Source organism: Bombina bombina, chromosome 1 (assembly GCF_027579735.1).
Source record: "Bombina bombina isolate aBomBom1 chromosome 1, aBomBom1.pri, whole genome shotgun sequence".
In the NCBI taxonomy this organism is placed as follows: Eukaryota; Metazoa; Chordata; class Amphibia; order Anura; family Bombinatoridae; genus Bombina; species Bombina bombina.
The window spans coordinates 282,912,078-282,933,161 of NC_069499.1; the positions used below are offsets into that span (position 1 = coordinate 282,912,078).

The 21,084-nt window shown below is 38.3% G+C and overlaps 1 protein-coding gene across 3 annotated transcripts in view; it reads left to right on the forward strand.

Annotated features, from left to right (window-relative positions):
- The window catches only part of INSIG2 (insulin induced gene 2), a 20,313-nt gene extending 4,872 nt beyond the window's left edge, over nucleotides 1–15,441 (forward strand). For all 3 annotated transcript variants that reach the window (XM_053698015.1, XM_053698016.1, XM_053698014.1), the window contains exons 3-6: nucleotides 4,882–5,006; nucleotides 10,882–11,048; nucleotides 11,714–11,813; nucleotides 14,774–15,441. In XM_053698015.1, the coding sequence (XP_053553990.1) occupies nucleotides 4,882–5,006; nucleotides 10,882–11,048; nucleotides 11,714–11,813; nucleotides 14,774–14,815 (434 nt within the window). In that variant the 3' untranslated portion in view covers nucleotides 14,816–15,441. The remainder of the gene's footprint in view (nucleotides 1–4,881; nucleotides 5,007–10,881; nucleotides 11,049–11,713; nucleotides 11,814–14,773) is intronic.
- Nucleotides 15,442–21,084: the final 5,643 nt, after the last annotated feature.

A 21,084-nucleotide genomic window follows, 5' to 3' on the forward strand; every position in this document is an offset into this window, starting at 1 on the left:
CAGCACAACAATCCCAAACAAGGTGCTTGCAAACCTGTGTAGACTGTCCCTTTAATAATAAGTTTAAATAGTTTAATTTAGCTAAATCAATATCATAATAGGTTTTACTTTCATTATTAATGCTTGTCCCTCTCTGCTCACACACAGGTCCTTGTGCAGACCTATCCCACTTCAAACATTTTCTAATTATTGAGCTTCTTGAAATTTAGTAAGGTGTTGATTTTGTGTACATAGATTTTTTTTTGTGTGTGGAGAACACTGGGATTAAAGGGTCAAATTAAACTTTCATGATTCAGGTAGAGTATGTAATTTTAATTTACCAATTTACTTCAGTTCTCTAATTTCTTTACTTCATTCTCTTGTATCCTTTGTCGAAAAGCATACATAGGCTTATTGAGCAATGCATTACTGGGAGCTAGCTGCTGATTGGTGGCTGCACATATATTATCTTTTTGTAAATGTCTCAGCCATTTGTTTTAGATAGATCCCAGTAGTGCATATCCTCTCCTTCAACAAAGGATACAAGAGAATAAAGCAAATTTAAAGTGAAGGTCAATTTTCATGTGAAAGTGCCCGGTTTTAAAAAAAACTATTAAAAACAGGGGCACTTTCATTCATGAAAATTGACATTGCACCGTGTTTTAAAAATACTTACCTTTTTTCTTCTGAAACGCCGGATCGCCGTTCTGAAACGATGCCCTGCCTGCTTCTTTCTGGTTTACTTACCGAGCAATGACGTAACCAGCCTCCTCCAATCACAGCGTTGCCTCAGGCATTGATTCCCCGGGGAAGCAGTGATTGGAGGATGCCGGAATCATCATTGCTGGCGTATGAAGAGGCGTTCGACAGGCTGGTGAAGCACTGGATCGGTTTCAAGAAGAAAAGGTAATTATATTTTAAGAAAACAGCTGAAATTTCAATTTTCATGAATGAAAGTGCCCCTGTTTTTAATATTTTTTTTTAAAAAACGTGCACTTTCACATGAAAATTGACCTTCACTTTAATAATAGAAGTAAATCAGGTTGGTGTCCGTTTTAAGATCTACTTCTTGACTCTGTCATTTTATTTTATAACCTTTTTGCTGTGAAGAAGAGGTATATTATGTCTACAGATACAAATTCACAGTTTTGAGAATTAGAAAACTAAGAATATGTGATATCTAGGTTCACAGCAACCTCTGGGAGAGCATGACATTGTGAATGTATTAATGGGAAAAAAAATCTGATTTAACTAAACTCAAATTTGTATCTTTTTTTTAAATTATATTTTTATTCACCCTGAAGTCAACAGAAATGGCTGATAATTTCATGGTGTTTACTGTCCACTAAGACTTACTTGGTTAAAGGGTCATGAAAACCCAACATTTTCTTTTAAGATTCAGATAGAGCATACCATTTAAAACCAGTTTCTGATGTACTTCAATGATCAATTTTGCTTAATTTTCTTGTTATCCTTTATTGAATTAGCAGCATTGCACTACTAAGAGATATCTGAACACATCTGTAAGACACCAATCTGCAGCTAGCTCCCAGCTCCTGAGCCTACCTAAATATTATTTAAAAAAAAAATGATATCAAGAGAGCAAAGCAAATTAAATAATATAAGTAAACTCCTAATAGATGGGGGTAGAAACTTCCCTTAAACCATGTGACCCTGTACGATGCTGGTCGTTATGACCTTAAAGTGAATGTAAATTTTGATGCTAAAGTCCCCGTTTTTTAAAAATTCGATTTAAAAACAGGGGCAATTTAATTCATCAAAATGTAAATTTCACTCGTGTTGTGAAAAAATACTTACCTTTTATTCTTGACAGCCGCTCCAGCTTCCTCCACCCGTCGCAAGGCCTCTTCCTGGGTCTAAAACCCGTCGCAAAGCCTCTTCCTGGGTCTTAAATGAGGAATCCGGCTTCCTCCAATCATGGTGTTGAATCAGACACTGATTCCCCCGGGGGGAAGCCGTGATTTGAGGATGACCGATCCATCATTTCTGACGTCAGAAATGGCTTGCAATGACCGGGGGAAGCTGGAGCGACTGTCAAGTTTAAAAGGTAAGTATTTTTTCACGAGTGAAATGTAAATTTTGATGAATTAAAGTTCCCCTGTTTTTAATCGAAATTTTAAAAACCGGGCACTTTAGCATCAAAATTTACATTCACATTAAGGACCAGTAACTACCCTGTACGTCGCTGCAATCCTTGGATTCTCTCTGCTGTGATCTCACTATTTTTAGCAAGATCGCACTATTTCTGCATGCCCTATGAGTGGGCACTGCAGAAATAGATTTGCAGGGTTACCGATGCAGAACTCAGCATCAGACAGCAGTGGTGCCGATCGTTGGTGGGTGGGAGCCATAGCAGGGAGGCGGGAACTTCCTGATCCTGTGCGGGAATGCGGGGGGGGGTGGGGTGGCGACGGGGATGCGCGTGTGCTCGAGCATGCTCAGCAAGTGAGTAATTGTGCAGCAAATAACCCTATCTGGAAGGAGGTGGGGGGGGGGATAATGTTTTCAAAGGGATCTGGGAGGGGTTAGGGTATTGAGGGTGGGCAGCTACACTACAGAAAAATGGGGTATTTATTTACAAAAGCTCAACAGACAGCTGACAGTTCCCAAGATGGCGGCATATAGGTAGATGTGGGAGGGTTAGAGAGCTGTTTGGGGGGAGGGGGCAGGGAGGTTAGGAGCTAAGGGGGATCCAACACTGCAGAAAAAATATAAATAAAAAAATGTGCCTTTTATTTTAGTACTGGCAGACTTTCTGCCAGTAGTTAAGATGGCAGTGACAATTGTGATGTGGGGAAGGGAAGAGAGCTGTTTGAGGGGGGTCATGGAGGAATCAGGGGGTGGGATGTGTCAGGTGGGAGGCTGATCTCTACACTAAAGCTAAAATTAACCCTACAAGCTACCTAATTTAACCCCTTCACTGCTGGGCATAATACAATTGTGGTGCTTAGCGGCCTTCTAATTACCAAAAAGTAGTGCCAAAGCCATATATGTCTACTATTTCTGAACAAAGGGGATCCCAGAGAAGCATTTACAACCATTTGTGCCATAATTACACAAGCTGTTTGTAAATAATTATAGTGAGAAACCTAAAGTTTGTTAAAAAAGTTAATGATTTTTTTTATTTGATCGTATTTGGCGGTAATATGATAGCATGAAATATACAAAAATGGGCCTAGATCAATACTTTGGGTTATCTACTACACTAAAGTTAAAATTAACCCTACAAGCTACCTAATTAACCCCTTCACTGCTGGGCATAATACAAGTGTGGTGCTCAGCGGAATTTTGCAGCCTTCTAATTACCAAAATATATGTCTGCTATTTCTGAACAAAGGGGATCCCAGAGAAGCATTTACAACCATTTTTTTTTCATGATGGCACAAGCTGTTTGTAAATAATTTCAGTGAGAAACCTAAAGTTTGAGAAAAAGTTAGTGAAAAAGTGAACATTTTTTTTTTATTTGATCACATTTGGCAGTAAAATGGTTGCATGAAATATACCAAAATGAACCTAGATCAATACTTTGGGTTGTCTACAAAAAAAAAAATATATACGTCAAGGGATATTCAGAGATTCCTGACAAATATCAGTGTTCCAATGTAACTCGCTAATTTTGAAAAAAATAATAGTTTGGAAATAGCAAAGTGCTACTTGTATTTATTGCCCTATAACTTGCAAAGAACATGTAAGCATTGGGTATTTCTAAACTCAGGACAGCATTTAGAAACTATTTAGCATGGGTGTTTTTTGGTGGTTGTAGATGTGTAACAGATTTTGGGGGTCAAAGTTAGAAAAAGTTTGTGTTTTTTTTTTTTCCATCATATTTTATAAAAAAAAAAAAAATGTAATAGTAAATTATTAGATATGATGAAAATAATGGTATCTTTGGAAAGTCCATTTAATGGCGAGAAAAACGGTATATAATATGTGTGGGTACAGTAAATGAGTAAGAGGAAAATTACAGCTAAACACAAACTGCAGAAATGTAAAAATAGCCTTGGTCCTTTAAGGGCAAGAAATTGAAAAATGACCTTGTCCTTAAGGGGTTAAAATTGTATGTTCTATCTGAATCATAAAATATATTTTTGGGTTTACTATCCCTTTTATGTTAAAGTTAAAGTTAAACCTTGTGATTTTCCCTCCACATAAAAAGGTTTGAACTGTTTGGGAGATGATATAGTGATCTTTCCAGGAAAAATTCAGTATATGACACACACCACGTAAACAATATCAAAGATTAAAGCAATACAAAAAACTCTTAAAGGGACATTCTACACCAGAATTTTTATTGTTTTAAAAGATAGATAATCCCTTTATTACCCATTTCCCAGTTTTGCATAACTAACACAGTTATAATAATATACTTTTAACCTCTGTGATTATCTTGTATCTAAGCCTCTGCAAACTGCCCCTTTTTCAGTTCTTTTGACAGACTTGCAGTCTAGCCAATCAGTGCCTGCTCCCAGATAACTTCTCGTGCACAGTGTTATCTATATGAAATACGTGAACTAACACCCTCTAGTGGTGAAAAACTGTTAAAATGCAATCTGAAAGAGGTGAGCTTCAAGATCTAAGAAATTAGCATATGAACCTCCTAGGTTAAGCTTTCAACTAAGAATACCAAGAGAACAAAGCAAAATTGGTGATAAAAGTAAATTGGAAAATTGTTTAAAATTACATGCTCTATCTGAATCATGAAAGTTTATTTTGGCCTAGACTGTCCCTTTAAGATAATTCCAGAGTTTGTTACCAATCAAATATTAAAAACATGATAATTTATAACTATACATGGTTTTTATTTATTTAAGTATTACATTAATACAGTTGAAAACATGCTTTGGTGCTGTATATAATGCTGCCTGTGTTTTGTCTTTACAGCTGCCATTGGACTTTTGTACCCATGTATTGACAGACACTTGGGAGAGCCACACAAGTTCAAAAGAGAGTGGTCTAGTGTAATGCGCTGTGTGGCTGTCTTTGTTGGTATAAATCATGCCAGTGCTGTATCCTTTATTCATATGCTTCTTTCCTAGAGTATTTCAAATCACTCCTCTGAAAACAACCTGTATTCAACTTTCCTTATATTAAATGAATACTATTTCAGTGCTTAAAGTGATGGTATAGCCTAGCGTTTGTGAAACGCTAGGATTTACTATTGGAACAAATAAAAGGGACTTTCATTCATGAAGTATAAGATACTTCATGCTGAAAACTGCTTTATTTGTTTGCAGCTAAGGCAGCCCATGGCAGAACGCTATTTGCCTGACAGGTGACGTTTCCACCTCTTAACCAATAGCCTGCGTGAAATCCTGCTTGGCGCTGCAATATGCTGGATTTCACAAACGGCTTTTGGCTAAGAGGTGGAAACATCACCTGTCAGCCAAAAAGCGCTCTGCCGTGGGCTGCCTTAGCAGCGCAGGGCGGCGACCGCTGCAAACAAATAAAGGAGCTTTCAGCATTAAGTATTTTATACTTCATGAATGAAAGTTCCCTTTGTTCCAATGGTAAATCCTAGCGTTTCACAAACAATCTCTTTAATAGTTTGCAGCAGTTTTGTTTATTCTTCAGTTGCATATTTGTATGATATATATATATATATATAATATTTATTTTTTCCTCTCTTGCCAAAATAGAAACCTTTTACTGTAATATTATGTTAAAGGTGTATTAAACTCAAAATGTAATCCCACAAGACAAATAGTCACAAGACTTACATTCACTGTCGCATAAGGCTGTAAGATGGAATAAGCTATAATACATTCTTCAGTAATTAATAAGGCCACATGCCGTCACAATAAAATGCTCAAATTTATTGTCCATTTTCTTGGTCCAAATGATAGGTTTTGCCTTGTCAGGTAACGTTTTCCCTTTTGTATATGTCTGGTTTTTATTTATTCTTCTGCTGCTTCCTTCCATTCACTTATAGTAAATCTTTGAAGTTATATATAAAGAAGTGATGCATTAGAAATAAAAGTTGTTCACATTGTCCAGGTAGCAATAAAACTAACTTCCAATCAGTGATAAATTACTCTTTGTGATTTCAGTTTTCAATGGATTTTAAGCAATATGAAATTGTAATGTAAAATGTGTAATTATGTGAAGTTAAAACACTGCAACCCTTGTCCTGTAATTTCTGAAAAAAAAATGTTTTCTTCAAAATTCCACTGTATTTCTATACAGTAATGGGTTGCCACCATGTTTAAACTTTTTTTTTTTTTTTTTTAAATAATATAAGTTTTTATTCAGTTTCAAAAGTAGAGGTAACAAATGGGGACACACAGGACCCCCGCTCCAAAAGACAAGCATATGGGACGGACACGCAGGTCCGATTTAAAGTTATTGTCAAGACATTGATAAGTCGGGGAACCCTTCCTTAGTGAGGGAAGGGGACTTTAAACCAACTCCCCCAAGGTCAAACTAAGAAATAAAAGTTCAGACAGTCATAGAAATAGAAGACATCAGATTGACAAATTTTTTTTTTTCAGAGAAGTCAATATAGATCTGACCATTGGGGAACTCACGCTTCTATAGTACACAAGGGGAAGATTTGGTAGGATGGGGGAGTACCCTGGTGTGGGCTCTGAATGTGTGTGGGGGGGGGGGCTAGGGCTTACGTATTAAGTGTGGTCCTCAAAAATCCGGTACATAAGGCACACAGTTCCAACATCATCTAGCCCAGACATCGCCTAGCACGAACAGTACCCGGCGCAAACCAATACCCAGCGGAAAGAAAAATACCCAGCGCAAACCAATACCCAGCGCAGACAGTGCCCAACACAAACAGTACCTTATAAAAATTGCGTCACCATGATCTGTATTATAACACCTCCGTTATGATCCCTAAATTTCTGGCACCCGTAACTAGCACACGCAGTACCTAGCACAAACAGCACCCAGCGCAAACAGTATCTAGCCCAACTAGTACCTAACACAAACAATACCTATCACCGACCGTACCTAGCACCTACAATACCTAGCAGATATAATACCCAGCACCTAATACAGACAGTACCTGGCAGAGACAGTACCCGGCACAAACAGTACCTAGCACACACGGTAATTAATACACGCAGTATCTAGCACAAACAGTACCTAGCACAGACAGTACCTAGGAGAAACAGTACCTACTACCGACAGTACCCAGCACCAACAATACCTAGCACACACAGTAGTTAACACACACGGTACCTTGTAGAAACAGTACCTAGCACAAACAGAACCTAACAAAAACAGTATCTAGTACCAACAGTACATAGCGCCAACAGAACCTACTACACACAGTACCCAGCACACACAATCCCCAGTCCACACAATACATAGCACAAACATTAGCTAGCACACACAGTGCTCAGCACAAACATCAACTAGCACACACGGTTCCTAGCACACACAGTACCTAGTCTCAAGACTAGTCTCAAGACTACTGTATATATGTTTAACGTTATGTGCTAAATCACTACGATTAGCTAGGTGCTTGGGAATAGCGTATACTGGAACCTATGTGAAGGCTTCATCTTAGTGTTGAAGACAACATTAAATGTGCAAAAAAGGATATATAGAGCTGATATGTAGCAGTTCATGTGTAGAAACCAACTGGTTTAAGCATTGGTGGAAGGCAGCCAAGTGTATTATTGTAGTGATACTTCATGTCAGTTAAAGAGTAAGATAGTATAGGGAAGTTGTTATTGGGAGAGAGGGTAATGCAGTATTATTTGAAGTAGAAGAATACATCTATCTATCTATCTATCTATCTATCTATCTATCTATCTATCTATCTATATATATATATATATATATATATATATATATATATATATATATATATATATATAATCTAAACTGGCAGCACCCCACTAAGTCATTAAGTATAATACTAACAGCATATAGGAGGGCATTATATATGTACAGCACTTAGTACAAAGTAGACATCAGATCTAAACATAATAATAATAGCTGGCCTCGTGCTGCGTGTCTGCGGGCTGGGGAGGGGGCTTATCATACTTAATTATCTACTATATGTAGAATTTTCTGTGGGAGCCTCCGGTCTAGCAATAACCTACAGTACTTGTTATCTTTCATATCCAGCATGCGTAGCTATGTATCTGTGGTGTTACCATTGATAACACCTATAAGATACCATTATAACATTTAACTTCATGTAACAAGGCTAACTCAACAAATGCATATACTAGCAGGAACATCAATAAACCTATTAAACCGGTTGGATTTACAGATATAGAATATTTGAAACTTGTAACTAGTAAGCTATAAACCAACAGAGCTATAGACCCACGAATCTGTCAATCAACGCTCCAAGAGTGACAGTATAAGGTCTCGTGGTAAAAGGCTACTTTAAATATCTGTATTACAACTCAATGATTGCAGGTTGCGATTCAAGTTCTATTAAGAGTACGGTAATATAAAAGGAGAAATATACAAGTCAGTGTGCAAAGTAATGTTCAACATCAGTGCATACTATGAAGCATAGTACCAGTACTTATCCCTTCTCATAATAGTTCAACTTCAATGTAGGGCTGCAACTAACGATTATTTTCATAATCGATTAATCGGCCGATTATTTTTTCGATTAATCGACTAATCGGATAAAAAGAGACTCAATAATAGTTTTCTATGTTTTAAATAAAATCCACATAATGAGTGTTAAAAATATAAACTTCAGATTAAAACTTTACATTAACACAACTGTTCAATTTTTAAGCAGCAGAGCACAGTTTTATAATTAAACAAAACAAAACCACAAACTGTTTGAAAAGAGGTAGAGCTAGAAAGAGTTAGGCTATCACTGTTAATAACATTCTGTTATTCACTCTTTCAGAAACTTTGCATTGAAATGCAAAAATCTCAACATGTCCACATGCTTCTGGCTAAGGCTGGTTCTCTGTTTGCAGGTATATTTCCTGCAGCAGAGAAAAGGCAGTTGAGATGTATAAGTAGGGCTTTGCCAATTTCACCAAAGTGGGATATTTATCTTTGTTAGCTCTTCACCAATGCTAAGTGTTTTCTACCTTGGCAAGGGGCCTCTCAATAAAGTAACCCTTGACTTCATTCTAACATAAAAATATCTTGAATATCTATATGCAATGGTAAATAACCAGCTATAAGGTTAGGGGAAATATCTAGTCCGCTCTAAAAGTAACGGATATATACTTATAAAGGTTGAATCTGGTACATATTATCACGGTTTATTAAAAATATAAAAAAACAAAATCAAAAGCACTAAGGACTGTATATCAATAACAGGAAAAAGCCTTACACATTTATTTATACAGTACATATAATCAGCAATAGCAAGCAATACGCTAATAATTGTGCAAACAGATAATAGTGCACATCAATTTAAATAACTCCCATCAATCTAGGGGCTAGGTGTAAACAACAAGCTCAGCACTATATCGTGAAAAGCATAGTTCCAAATCACCAGATTTAATAGAAACAATCCAAATGATGACTATTATATCTGGGTTGCACATAAGCCAGGGGTAGTTGTTGCAGCTCTACTTCAATGCAGAGCCTGTAAAGGATCTTCATGCTGGAAATATTGAGTCCCAATAAAGACCAATCCGTCTTTTACACAGATATGCATCTCTGCTAAGTATGTGGGTCTACTTATAGCATGGTAGCCTTCTATAATACCAGATTATTGTTGATTCTTCTTTGGTTTAATAGTTTCCACCAGGGAGGGGACTTTCACAGTCATTGGGTTAGTATGTGTAGCCGTCTTCATGTGAGCTCCCTTCTCGGTGGTTGACAAATTTGCAGGGGTCTCAAGGGACTCAGCTATGTGAAGGGAAATATGCAGAATATTGCGGAAGACGAAAGATGGCGTGTTTGTTAGTTTATGAGCCATAACATAGCCTTTTGTTTCTCTATTTTCTGGCTTCTCCGTAATAGCCTTATTCTATGGTGTGCACTAGATTCTTTGACCCCAAACACGGTTCCACATACCTCTATGAGCCGCCACTCAAGTGAGACACTGCGTTTATATTATCAGCTACGCACTTACTCACATCTTCCAAGATGATGCCTCCCTGTAACTTCCAGATCAGCCTTCTGAAAAAATCACGGAGCTATCTCACGTCTATGCACGGATCTCCTCTATCCTAGTTCCACATCCGAGGTTCGGTACTGGAGGGGACTTTCCTATGCGGCTGTCTACTCAAATCTGTTGGCGACCCGTTTAAATTCTCCTGTTAGCTCTGATAAACTGCTCAGGTGCGATGGGGCTCCTTTTGTTCTGCTGACCCGCAGGAGAACGCTTCTGATCTTACAATCGAGATTGCTGGCCAATAGATGGCTGCAGGGGGCTTAATTCCACCCCAGTATCTGGAGCAGGCTGCAGGTCACGTTCAAGAGTAACAGCGTGGCCGGTATTTTCCTCTTCAACTCACTTTCTGCCCCCTGAGACTTCTTTTTGCTGGTTCTCCTTGTTTTCAGAGTCACTCTTGACAGAGTAGTCAATTTTTATTCAGCAGATTGCTATATTTAATCAGGTTTTTGTAGATTATTAGCTGGAGCTCAGATCATGGACTTCTGCTCTCTTTACATGCTAGCTCCGCCCCTCACCATGTTTAAACTCAAGTTTCCCACAGTTTTCTGTTTTATATCTGTTCCTAATTATCTTCAGCAGGAAAAATAGATGAGGGGAAAAACAAGTTTAAACATGAAAGCACCAATATACTATATATAAACTAAAGGACTTTAGAAAAACTAAACCTTTAAACTTATATGTTCAATAGTTACACAACTAATATAATTATACAAACAAATCTACATATTATAAGGTTAATCTTTGCTTTAACATGAAGAAATATTTCTCTGGGGAGTTTTTGTTAGTATTCTCCTTGACACAGTTTTCAGAAAGTGGACTTTGCCAACAACATGCAGCTATCCCTTACATTGGCTGCTCTATCCATTGGTCTGTGGTGGACATTTGACAGATCCCGCAGTGGTTTAGGCCTCGGAATAGGAATTGCTTTCTTTGCTACACTTGTGTCTCAGCTCCTGGTGTACAATGGAGTCTATCAGTAAGTTTATTTCAATCAAACCTGTTTTAGAAAATATGTATGGACAAAAGGATTAGTATACTTGAAATAATTAGCCCTTAGAAACATAATGTGTGTTTTCTAAATAATAATAAACAGGGATATCTAGTTTACAATACATTTTAAAATGCAAATTTTTATGAAAAAAAACACACCTTTAAAACACTTAAGATTTGACTTTAATTTGGCTCAAATTATTCCCCACTCCCAGACTCTAGGACAATACATATATTGTAAGTATGGGACTCCAAATAACTTTGTTGTTTAACACATTTACTGTGAAAAATGTACTTTTGCATCAGAAACTTAAATAATGTAACAAAAATAGTTTCCACCAACACAAAATTGTGTTTTTATGTGAACTCCAAACTGTTACAGCTGTAGAATCTTTTCAACACTTATCAGGCTCAAACTACACTACAACAAATAAAGATACATAAATAATGTTTCAGGTTTGCCTGTATGTAAACTCAATCATGTGTGTAAAACGGATGCATGATAATATAAACTGAATACCTATGTATCGACTGCAAATTTGTGTCATATTCCCGTACCAGTCTTTTTATATATCCCTGTACTCATCTGGGAAACCACGTTTCTGTATTAGAGATTTTAATATTTACTTTTCTTCTTATTATTATTATTAGATACACATCGCCAGACTTCCTGTATGTGCGATCATGGCTGCCGTGTATTTTCTTTGCTGGTGGAATCACTATGGGAAATATTGGACGTCAGTTGGAGATGGTGGGTAGTTAACTTTGTAATACTGTGTAAACACTTCTCGAACACACAGATCAGCTTTTTCATGTTGCAGCATTTGCTCAAAACTTACACACACTTGTAGCTACATTATTAAAGGATACAGGGTATTTCTCTTCACATTGCACATGTGTAATTTTAGGGTACCTGACCAGAGAGTATCAATGTGTATTAGATCCTTCATTGGGATCCAGATGTGGAAGAAGGCGGCCGCTCTTGGCATTCAGCTCTTTTTACAGACCGATTTTATTCTTGTGATAGCGCAACACACAAAGATCTGGATTTGCATAGATCTTAGTGTGTTGCACCTTCACAAGAATAGATCTGGCTCAGAAAAGAGCCGAATGCCATGAGTGGCCACCGCCTTCTGCATTCGGATCCTAACAAACAATCTGAATGCACACATCTAATGTGTATAGATGTTATGCAGGTTTTGGTTTTCCTTAGATGCTGGTCTACAGTGAGGAATGGCCCTAGTCTTTGATTTGCATTGAGAGAGCTCTACATAAGATTTGTGTTCCATAGCAAGAGTTTTGTGTCTATTCTACTGTATAGTTTCTTGTAGAATGATGGTCTTATGGTAGTTCTGCACTAGGGAATCTGTGTTTTTCCACAACTAGGGTACTTTGTCTCTTGTTCCACAGTGAGTTAATAGGTAGACTGCAGCAATATGGGAGCTCTACATATTGGTGTTTTATAATAAGGAAACTTTGACAGATTTTCATTCTACCAAGACAGCTTTCTATCTAATAGTTGCTGACTGTGGTAGAATCTTTTAGTTTGCAATAGTAGATGAATACAGCACTATCTGTGTTAAAGTGGTGCACGGTGCAAGAGGTAGCTGCAATAGCCTCTGAAATCAATATGCACTCGTAGTAACACCAGCACCAGTGTCTTGAATGTAAATGTTTTATTAGAGGTTACATTAAAAGCAGCAACGTTTCGTGGTGAACCCACTTAGAATCTTTTAGTTGTTACAGTTTTGTAGCAGATTAGTTATGTGTAAGAGTTTGCTCTGTTCTGTTTTACAGGAGGAGTTGTTACAGTTTTGTAGCAGATTAGGTATGTGTAAGAGTTTGCTCTGTTCTGTTTTACAGGAGGAGTTGTTACAGTTTTGTAGCAGATTAGTTATGTGTAAGAGTTTGCTCTGTTCTGTTTTACAGGAGGAGTTGTTACAGTTTTGTAGCAGATTAGGTATGTGTAAGAGTTTGCTCTGTTCTGTTTTACAGGAGGAGTTGTTACAGTTTTGTAGCAGATTAGGTATGTGTAAGAGTTTGCTCTGTTCTGTTTTACAGGAGGAGTTGTTACAGTTTTGTAGCAGATTAGGTATGTGTAAGAGTTTGCTCTGTTCTGTTTTACAGGAGGAGTTGTTACAGTTTTGTAGCAGATTAGGTATGTGTAAGAGTTTGCTCTGCTCTGTTTTACAGGAGGAGTTGTTACAGTTTTGTAGCAGATAAGTTATGTGTAAGAGTTTGCTCTGTTCTGTTTTACAGGAGGAGTTGTTACAGTTTTGTAGCAGATTAGGTATGTGTAAGAGTTTGCTCTGCTCTGTTTTACAGGAGGAGTTGTTACAGTTTTGTAGCAGATAAGTTATGTGTAAGAGTTTGCTCTGTTCTTTTTTACAGGAGGAGTTGTTACAGTTTTGTAGCAGATTAGGTATGTGTAAGAGTTTGCTCTGTTCTGTTTTACAGGAGGAGTTGTTACAGTTTTGTAGCAGATTAGGTATGTGTAAGAGTTTGCTCTGTTCTGTTTTACAGGAGGAGTTGTTACAGTTTTGTAGCAGATTAGGTATGTGTAAGAGTTTGCTCTGTTCTGTTTTACAGGAGGAGTTGTTACAGTTTTGTAGCAGATTAGGTATGTGTAAGAGTTTGCTCTGTTCTGTTTTACAGGAGGAGTTGTTACAGTTTTGTAGCAGATTAGGTATGTGTAAGAGTTTGCTCTGTTCTGTTTTACAGGAGGAGTTGTTACAGTTTTGTAGCAGATTAGGTATGTGTAAGAGTTTGCTCTGTTCTGTTTTACAGGAGGAGTTGTAACAGTTTTTTATTTGTTTTTTAGTACAGTTTAGCTTTAACTTGTCACATTAAATTGATATGAAACCCCCAAAAAATATTTTGTGATTCAGACCTAGGATAGAATTTTAAAAAACTTTCCAATTTACTTCTATTATCAAACTTGCTTGGTTTCCATGATATTCTTTGTTGAAGAGATGTATAGGCAGGTGTCTGGAGCACTACATGGCAGGAAATAGTGCTGCTATCCTATTCTTGCAAAACTGCTGCCATATAGTGCTTCAAATATGGGCAGGCTCCCTGCTTTTCAATGCAAGATAACAAGAGAATGAAGAAACATTGATAATAGAAGTACATTAGAAAGTTGTTAAAATTGCATGCTCTATCTGAGGGTTTCATATCCCTTTAAGGAATAATGTTTCAGATTTGAGTACTTAGTAGGCATTTTGGAGATTGTGGAGTCTTTAGTAGACAAAAACGCTGTGAAGCTGCATGCCGGGTTCTAGGGCTAGGGAGCTTTATTAGATAGTTCTGCTAAAGTGAAAGAGATTTGTGATTCTTTTTTTTTGTAAAATGAAGGTGCTGTGTGACATTTCTTTTATGCTCTTGCACAATGTTTTATAGTTACACAGCAGTGAGGGAGCTGAATATGATAAAAAAAATGTCATCAAGATATTGCTCTGTTTTACATTTGTGCTACAGCTAACACTGCTCTATGTTTTGTAGTTATTCTACAGACCTTTGACTTTTTGTTAAGAGCAAAATTATTATTAAAACTTTGTCACAACTCTGGTAAAATGCCTTCTTTAACATCTATCCTTCAAGGACAGATAATATTATTGTTGGCCATTTCTTTCCAATAACTTCTTTAGAGGCTGTAAAGAAAAAGATCTCTAGGATAATAAATATAGACCCCCTTTTTTTTTTCCTTTTCAGTATGAAAGAAAAATACCAACAGACAAATATCACCGGGACTGAGCTTAGCAGAAGCACACAAGCCAAATATACATGAACAATAATTGGAAGGCAGAGTGGGAACGTGGTACTGCAATCTGTGATTGCCACTTCTAGAATTTGTTGTGTTCCTTTTTAGTAGAACTCCCATGGCGCAGAGGAAGCTGCTGACACAACTGATCAGCAGAACTATAAAGAAGTAGCCTCAACATTAAAGCATTGCTTTCATCACTTTCAAGGCAGCAGCTGATTACTTCCCCATCATTGAGGGACTGCAAGCTGCTTTGTTTGCCCAGATCTGTTCCGGACCTGATTTGCAAATAGAGGCTATATAGAGTGTTACCAATAAGTAAACTTCTATGCAGGAAAGACAATTGGCAGCTTCCTCGTCTAAGATTCCCACAAGAAAGGACATATGTGCGTGTGTGAATAAGAAGTATGGACCCTTTTTATCCTTCACTGTAAATGAATTTTACCCCATCACAACTTGTTGTAAATGTTACAGTATTTAAGACCATTATTTGTGCATCCGATTTAAACAGAGTTCTTTACCAAATCTACAGCTGGCATTTTCAGGCACTTTACAAACTAAGATATTGGGGTCATTTGATCTCTTACATAGTCAATAAAATGTGGTACATTTACTAAAACTGTGTAATACGTTCTGTCAACATATGGTTTTATGTGATCTCTTTGTTTCTCTCATAGTTAAAGGGAGTACACATGACGCTAAATACATTGTTGATTGGCTGTTGGACTTTCTTTTTTCTTTTCTCATGGTTCATGATATATATTAGTTATATTTTCACCTTCTTTTGGAAAGGTGGTCTTTTCAAGACTTCTTGCTGTTTTATCTTGAAAAATCGTTGATGCCACGAGTCCCCTTTTTTATAGGAACATTGATATCTTTTATATGTACATAGTCTGTATTTCTCCACAAATAAGCAATGTATTGCAAGCATTCTGCTTTGCATGACTTTGCTGTTTCACAGTACTTCAGGGGTACCCCAACCCCCCTTGAAAAGCACCATAAATGTATCTTTTTCTCCTCTGATTTGGCCAAACAGCAAACTGCTTTCCTTGCCAGATATGCGTCTTTACCAGTGTCAGGTGGAAATACTGTTTCACAAATATTATGAAGCTGGATTCGGTGGCTGAGAGGCTCCGCTTACCATTATCTCTTACTAGTATACTGCAAATTTAAACACACAGTAATAAAGAAAGAGACAAGGGCAAGAGAGGGACAAATCAAAACTTGTTAACTGAACTCTCTCAAAATTGCTTAAATTATTAACCTACAATGCAAAAAAAAACTAATATTGAAAGACAAACTAAGAGGTACTATACAAACTCAATGCATAACAAATTATCTTAATCCAGATGAATGCAGCACTGCTCAAGATAACCGGTGTGCTGCTTTCACAACCGAAACACTGATACTTAAATACAAGAAACCTGGAGTAGCATAACTGGGACAAAATAGGCCAAGGAAATAAGCAAATAATATGAACAGGGAAGTAGGGGGATACATTGTCAAAGCAAGTAAGACATATACAATATTAGTCAATCCAAGAGTAAAAAAATACAAATTATGAGGGAAGTGGAATATCTCAAGGGAAAACTAGTCAAACCAAGAGAAGCATTTAAATACAAGTTGTAAAGGAATTGTCTAAAATATAAAAGCAGCTTAAACGAGAAGTAAAATAGAAGCACAAATTTGTCAAAACATTAAGTTCCATAAAGCTCTAGAACACAGCACAGGAGAGTGTAATACAAGCAGAATACACCAGCTACCACATAAACTGCTGCAGCTCCATAAGGGCATTGAAGTTCAATCCTATTGGCTGATCCAATCAGCCAATAGGATTGAGCTCACATTCTATTGGCTGTTCCAATTAGCCAATAGAATGCAAGCTCAATCCTATTGGCTGATTGGATCAGCCAATAAGATTTTTCCTACCTTAATTCCAATTGACTGATAGAATCCTATTAGCCAATCGGAATTGAAGGGACGCCATCTTGGATGATGTCACTAAAAGGAACCTTCAGTCGCCGTCGGATGGAAGAGGATGCTCCGCGCCGGATGTCTTCAAGATGGACCCGCTCTGCTCCGGATGGAAGAAAATAGAAGATGCCGCCTGGATGAAGACTTCTGCCGGTCTGGATGTCCTCTTCTGGCTGAATCGGATGAAGACTTCTGCCCCTCTGGAGGTCCACTTGTGCCCGGCTGGGTGAAGACGGCTCAAGGTAGGGTGATCTTCAAGGGGGTAGTAGAGTAGGGTTGGGTGTGTGGGTGGTGGGTTGTAATGTTGGGGGGGGGGGAGTATTGTACTTTTTTTACAGGTAAGAGCTGATTATCTTGGGGCAATGCCCTGCAAAAAGTCTTTTTTAAGGGCTACTAGTAGTTGATTAGATTAGGGGGGGGGTTTATTTTGGGGGGGCTTTTTTTATTTTCATAGGGATTAGGTGTAATTTATTCAACATTTTGTAATTTTATTTTTTATTTTCTGTAATCTTAGTTTTTTTATTTTCTGTCATTCTTGCTTAAAGGGACAGTCTACTCCTGAATTTTGATTAGACTGCCCCTTTAATTTATACTTGGTTTATTTGTATTTTAGAAGTAGTGTAATTTTTTTATATTTAATGGTAACTTTAGTATTTTGTAAATTAGCTAATTTTAGTTTATTTAGGGGGGGGTAGGTTAGGTTAAGGCTTAGGTTTATTGCGTTGTGTGCTATGGCGGTTTAGGGGTTAATAGACTTTCTTAGTTATTGCGGTGGGGGATTGCGGTTGACAGGTAGATAGACATTGCGCATGCGTTAGGTGTTAGTTTATTTTTGCAGGCATTTTCGGGAGTTACGGTGCTCCCATACTCAGCGCAAGGCCTGCTACGGCTGCTTTTATGGCGAGGTAAAAATGGAGTAAGATTTCTCAATTTTCGCCACGTAAGGCCTTGCGCTGGATATTGGATACCGATTTATGACGCGGTCCCATGTTAGCCTATGGGAGTAATAATTGTGAGCGACGGGTTACATATACGCGCGTAACTTGTATGCTACGCCATATATGTAATACCAAAATCGCATAAAATCTGGCGGTGGAGGATTTTGCGGGCGACGCTGCATATGTAATGGAGGCCCAGAATTTTTGTTGTTTAAAAAGGTAGATAATCCTTTTATTACCCATTCCCCAATTTTGCATAACCAACACAGTTATAATAATATACTTTTTACCTCTCTGATTACCTTGTATCTATGCCTCTGCAAACTGCCCCCTTATTTCAGTTCTTATGACAGACATGCATTTTTAGCCAATCAGTGCTGACTCCTAGGAGCTTCACGTGCCTGAGCTTAATGTTATCTATATGAAACACATGAACTAACGCCCTCTAGTGGTGAAAAACTGTCAATCTGCTTTTAGATTAGAGGCAGTCTTCAAGGTCTAAGAAATTAGCACATGAACCTCCTAGATTTAGCTTTCAACTAAGAATACCAAGAGAACAAAGCAAAATTGGTAATAAAAGTAAATTGTAAAGTTGTTTAAAATGAATGCCCTATTTAAATCATGAAAGATTGTTTTTTACTTTACTGTCCCTTTAAGCAACATGTTATACAAAAAATAAATACTCCTGCTGTGGCTAAAAAAGGTTAAACCCTAAGAGCCCTCTACCTCTCAGGACTCTGTTATTCTTGACATGCCTCAACTTTCTCCTCAGTCCCCGTCCCTAGTAATTACACCGACAGTGCCCTACAGCTCAGCTCAGTCTATTCCTGGGGTGTATTTTTGCCAGGAGACTTTGTAGCACAGCTTACCTCAGCAGTTTCTGCTGTGCTGAGTTCCTTGCCTATTGCAGGGAAGAGAAAAAGAAAGACAAGACATATTTCATCTGAAGCAGGAATATTGTCTATTGCCAAGGCTGCTTTAGTAAGTCTATCTCAAATATCTGAGGATGACCATTCTTCTGCGGCCTCAGATGGTGAGATCTCTGATTCTGATCCTGTTTCAGACAGTCCCGTAGATTCAGAGGAGGTTGGTTTTAGGTTTAAGCTTGAGCACCTCAGTTTATTACTTAAGGAGGTTCTAGCTACTCTGGATGTCTCGAAGCCCACAACAACTGAGGTTCCTAAAGCCTCAAAGCTGGACAGGATTTTTGATGTCAAGCCTAAATCTCTGGAAGCTTTTCCAGTTCTGGTCCGTATGTCTGACATTTCTAAGAAATAAGAGAGGCCGGGTATTCCTTTTTCCCCGTCTCCTATTTTTAAGAAGATGTTTCCAGTCTGACACTGCCCTGGATCTATGGAGTATCATTCCTAAGGTGGATTGAGCTCACTCCACCCTGGCTATGTGAACTACTATCCCTCTAGAGCAGAGCTTTCCAAACTTTTCATGTTGGTGACACACTTTTTCGACCTTCATAATTTCGCGACACAGTAATTAATTCAGTTGTTCTAGCAAAAAGGAGGTTAAACTAACTTGTTTTAAAAGATATGGACACATACATACATACATACATTATATAATAACATAATGTATTTACAAGTAACAGTATGTATGTGCAAGAATTAAAAAAAAGTTTAATAACACCAATAGCTACTTACTATTTTAATGGGATTTATGAGGTTGATGGGATGAACACAATTTCTGAATATTTGGTGGAATATTAGATAAAGACACTCGCATTTCATCATCAAGCATTTTTAAGCTTCCACTTCCTATCCATATATCAGGAGCAGCAATGCACTACTTGGAGCTAGTTGCAAAAACACCCCACTGACTTCTGACTTCAGCTCAGCGTTTAAGCTGCCGCCCTCAGAGCTCCGTGAGCTGGACTGATTACTGCCCACGCTGCAAACACACTGCTGGTCCACTCACTGACTACACATGTAGTCACGAGCCAATTAAGGAGACTACAAGTGCAGTCAGGAGCCAATGTGCCGCCAAAGCTGCCAATGGGAATAGTTTCAGTTCCCACTGAGCTGCGCTAATTGGTTAAGATGATCTTTGACCCACTGGGTACCAATCACGTGTCAACCATGTGATATGCATAGCAGGCAGGCGGAAAGTCAGAAACCAAAAAATAAATAAAAAATTAAATTTAAAAAAATTTGTGCTGAAGCAGGGACACACCTACACACTGCTGCTGACACACTAGTGTGTCCCGACACAGTTTGGAAAGCACTGCTCTAGAGGATAGTACCTCTTTTAAGGACCCCATGGATAGGAAATTGGAGGGGTATTTACTGAAGATTTTCCTCCATCAAAGTCTGTTATGGAAGCCTGTGTCAGGCATAGCGGTGGCCGCGGGAGCAGCCTCCAGTATTGGTGTGACTCCTTATCCGATTATGGAGGAGACTCAGGATAGGATTAAGGCTTTAAAGTTAGCCAATTCCTTTATTTGTGATGCCAGAATGCATCTGCGTCTGAGTGCAAAGACCTCAGGTCTGGCTATTCTGTCTCGCAGAGCCGTGTGGCTAAAGTAATGTTCAGCAGATATAACTCAAAACTAGACTCCTTTTCTTACCATTCAAGGGTAAGACTTTCTTTGGTCCTGGTCTGGACTCCATTATCTCCACTGTGACTGGAGGGAAGGGGGCCTTCCTCCCTCAAGATAAGAAGTCTAGGCCTAAGGGTCTCTAATCTTCTAATTTTCATTCCTTTCGTAATTTCAAGGGACATAAATCCTCAACCCCATTCCAAGTCTGACCAGACGAAGAGTTTCTGGAAACCTAACCAGCCCTGGAACAAAAGCAAACAGTCTGTCTCTGATAATAAGTCGTCATGAAGGGTTGGCCCCGAACTGGGACCGGATCGTGTAGGGGGCAGACTTTTCTTCTTTCAGGAAGCCTGGATCCACAATGCCCCAGATCCCTGGGCGGAGGATTTGGTATCCCAGGGATACAAGATAGGTTTCAAATCTTGTCCTCCAAGAGGCAGATTTCTCCTGTTAAGATTATCTTCGAACCCGGTAATGAGGGAGGCATTCTTATATTTCGTAAGGGACCTCTCCTCACTAGGAGTGATCTCTCCAGTCCCTCTGGCACAACAGGGCTTAGGGTTTCATTCCAACCTTTACGTCGTTCCCAAAGAAAGAGGTAACATTCCGCCCTATCTGAAATGCCTCAACAAATTCCTCAAGGTTCCGTCCTTCAAGATGGAGACTATCCGATCCTTTCTTCCTCCCAGAACAAGTGTTGGGGAGCCCTTTTAGCAGTAGCCAGATCTTGGGGAATCACTTTGGCTCCATCCCTGGATTATATCTTGGTTCAGGCTCCATCTTTTCCTTTGGCAATATC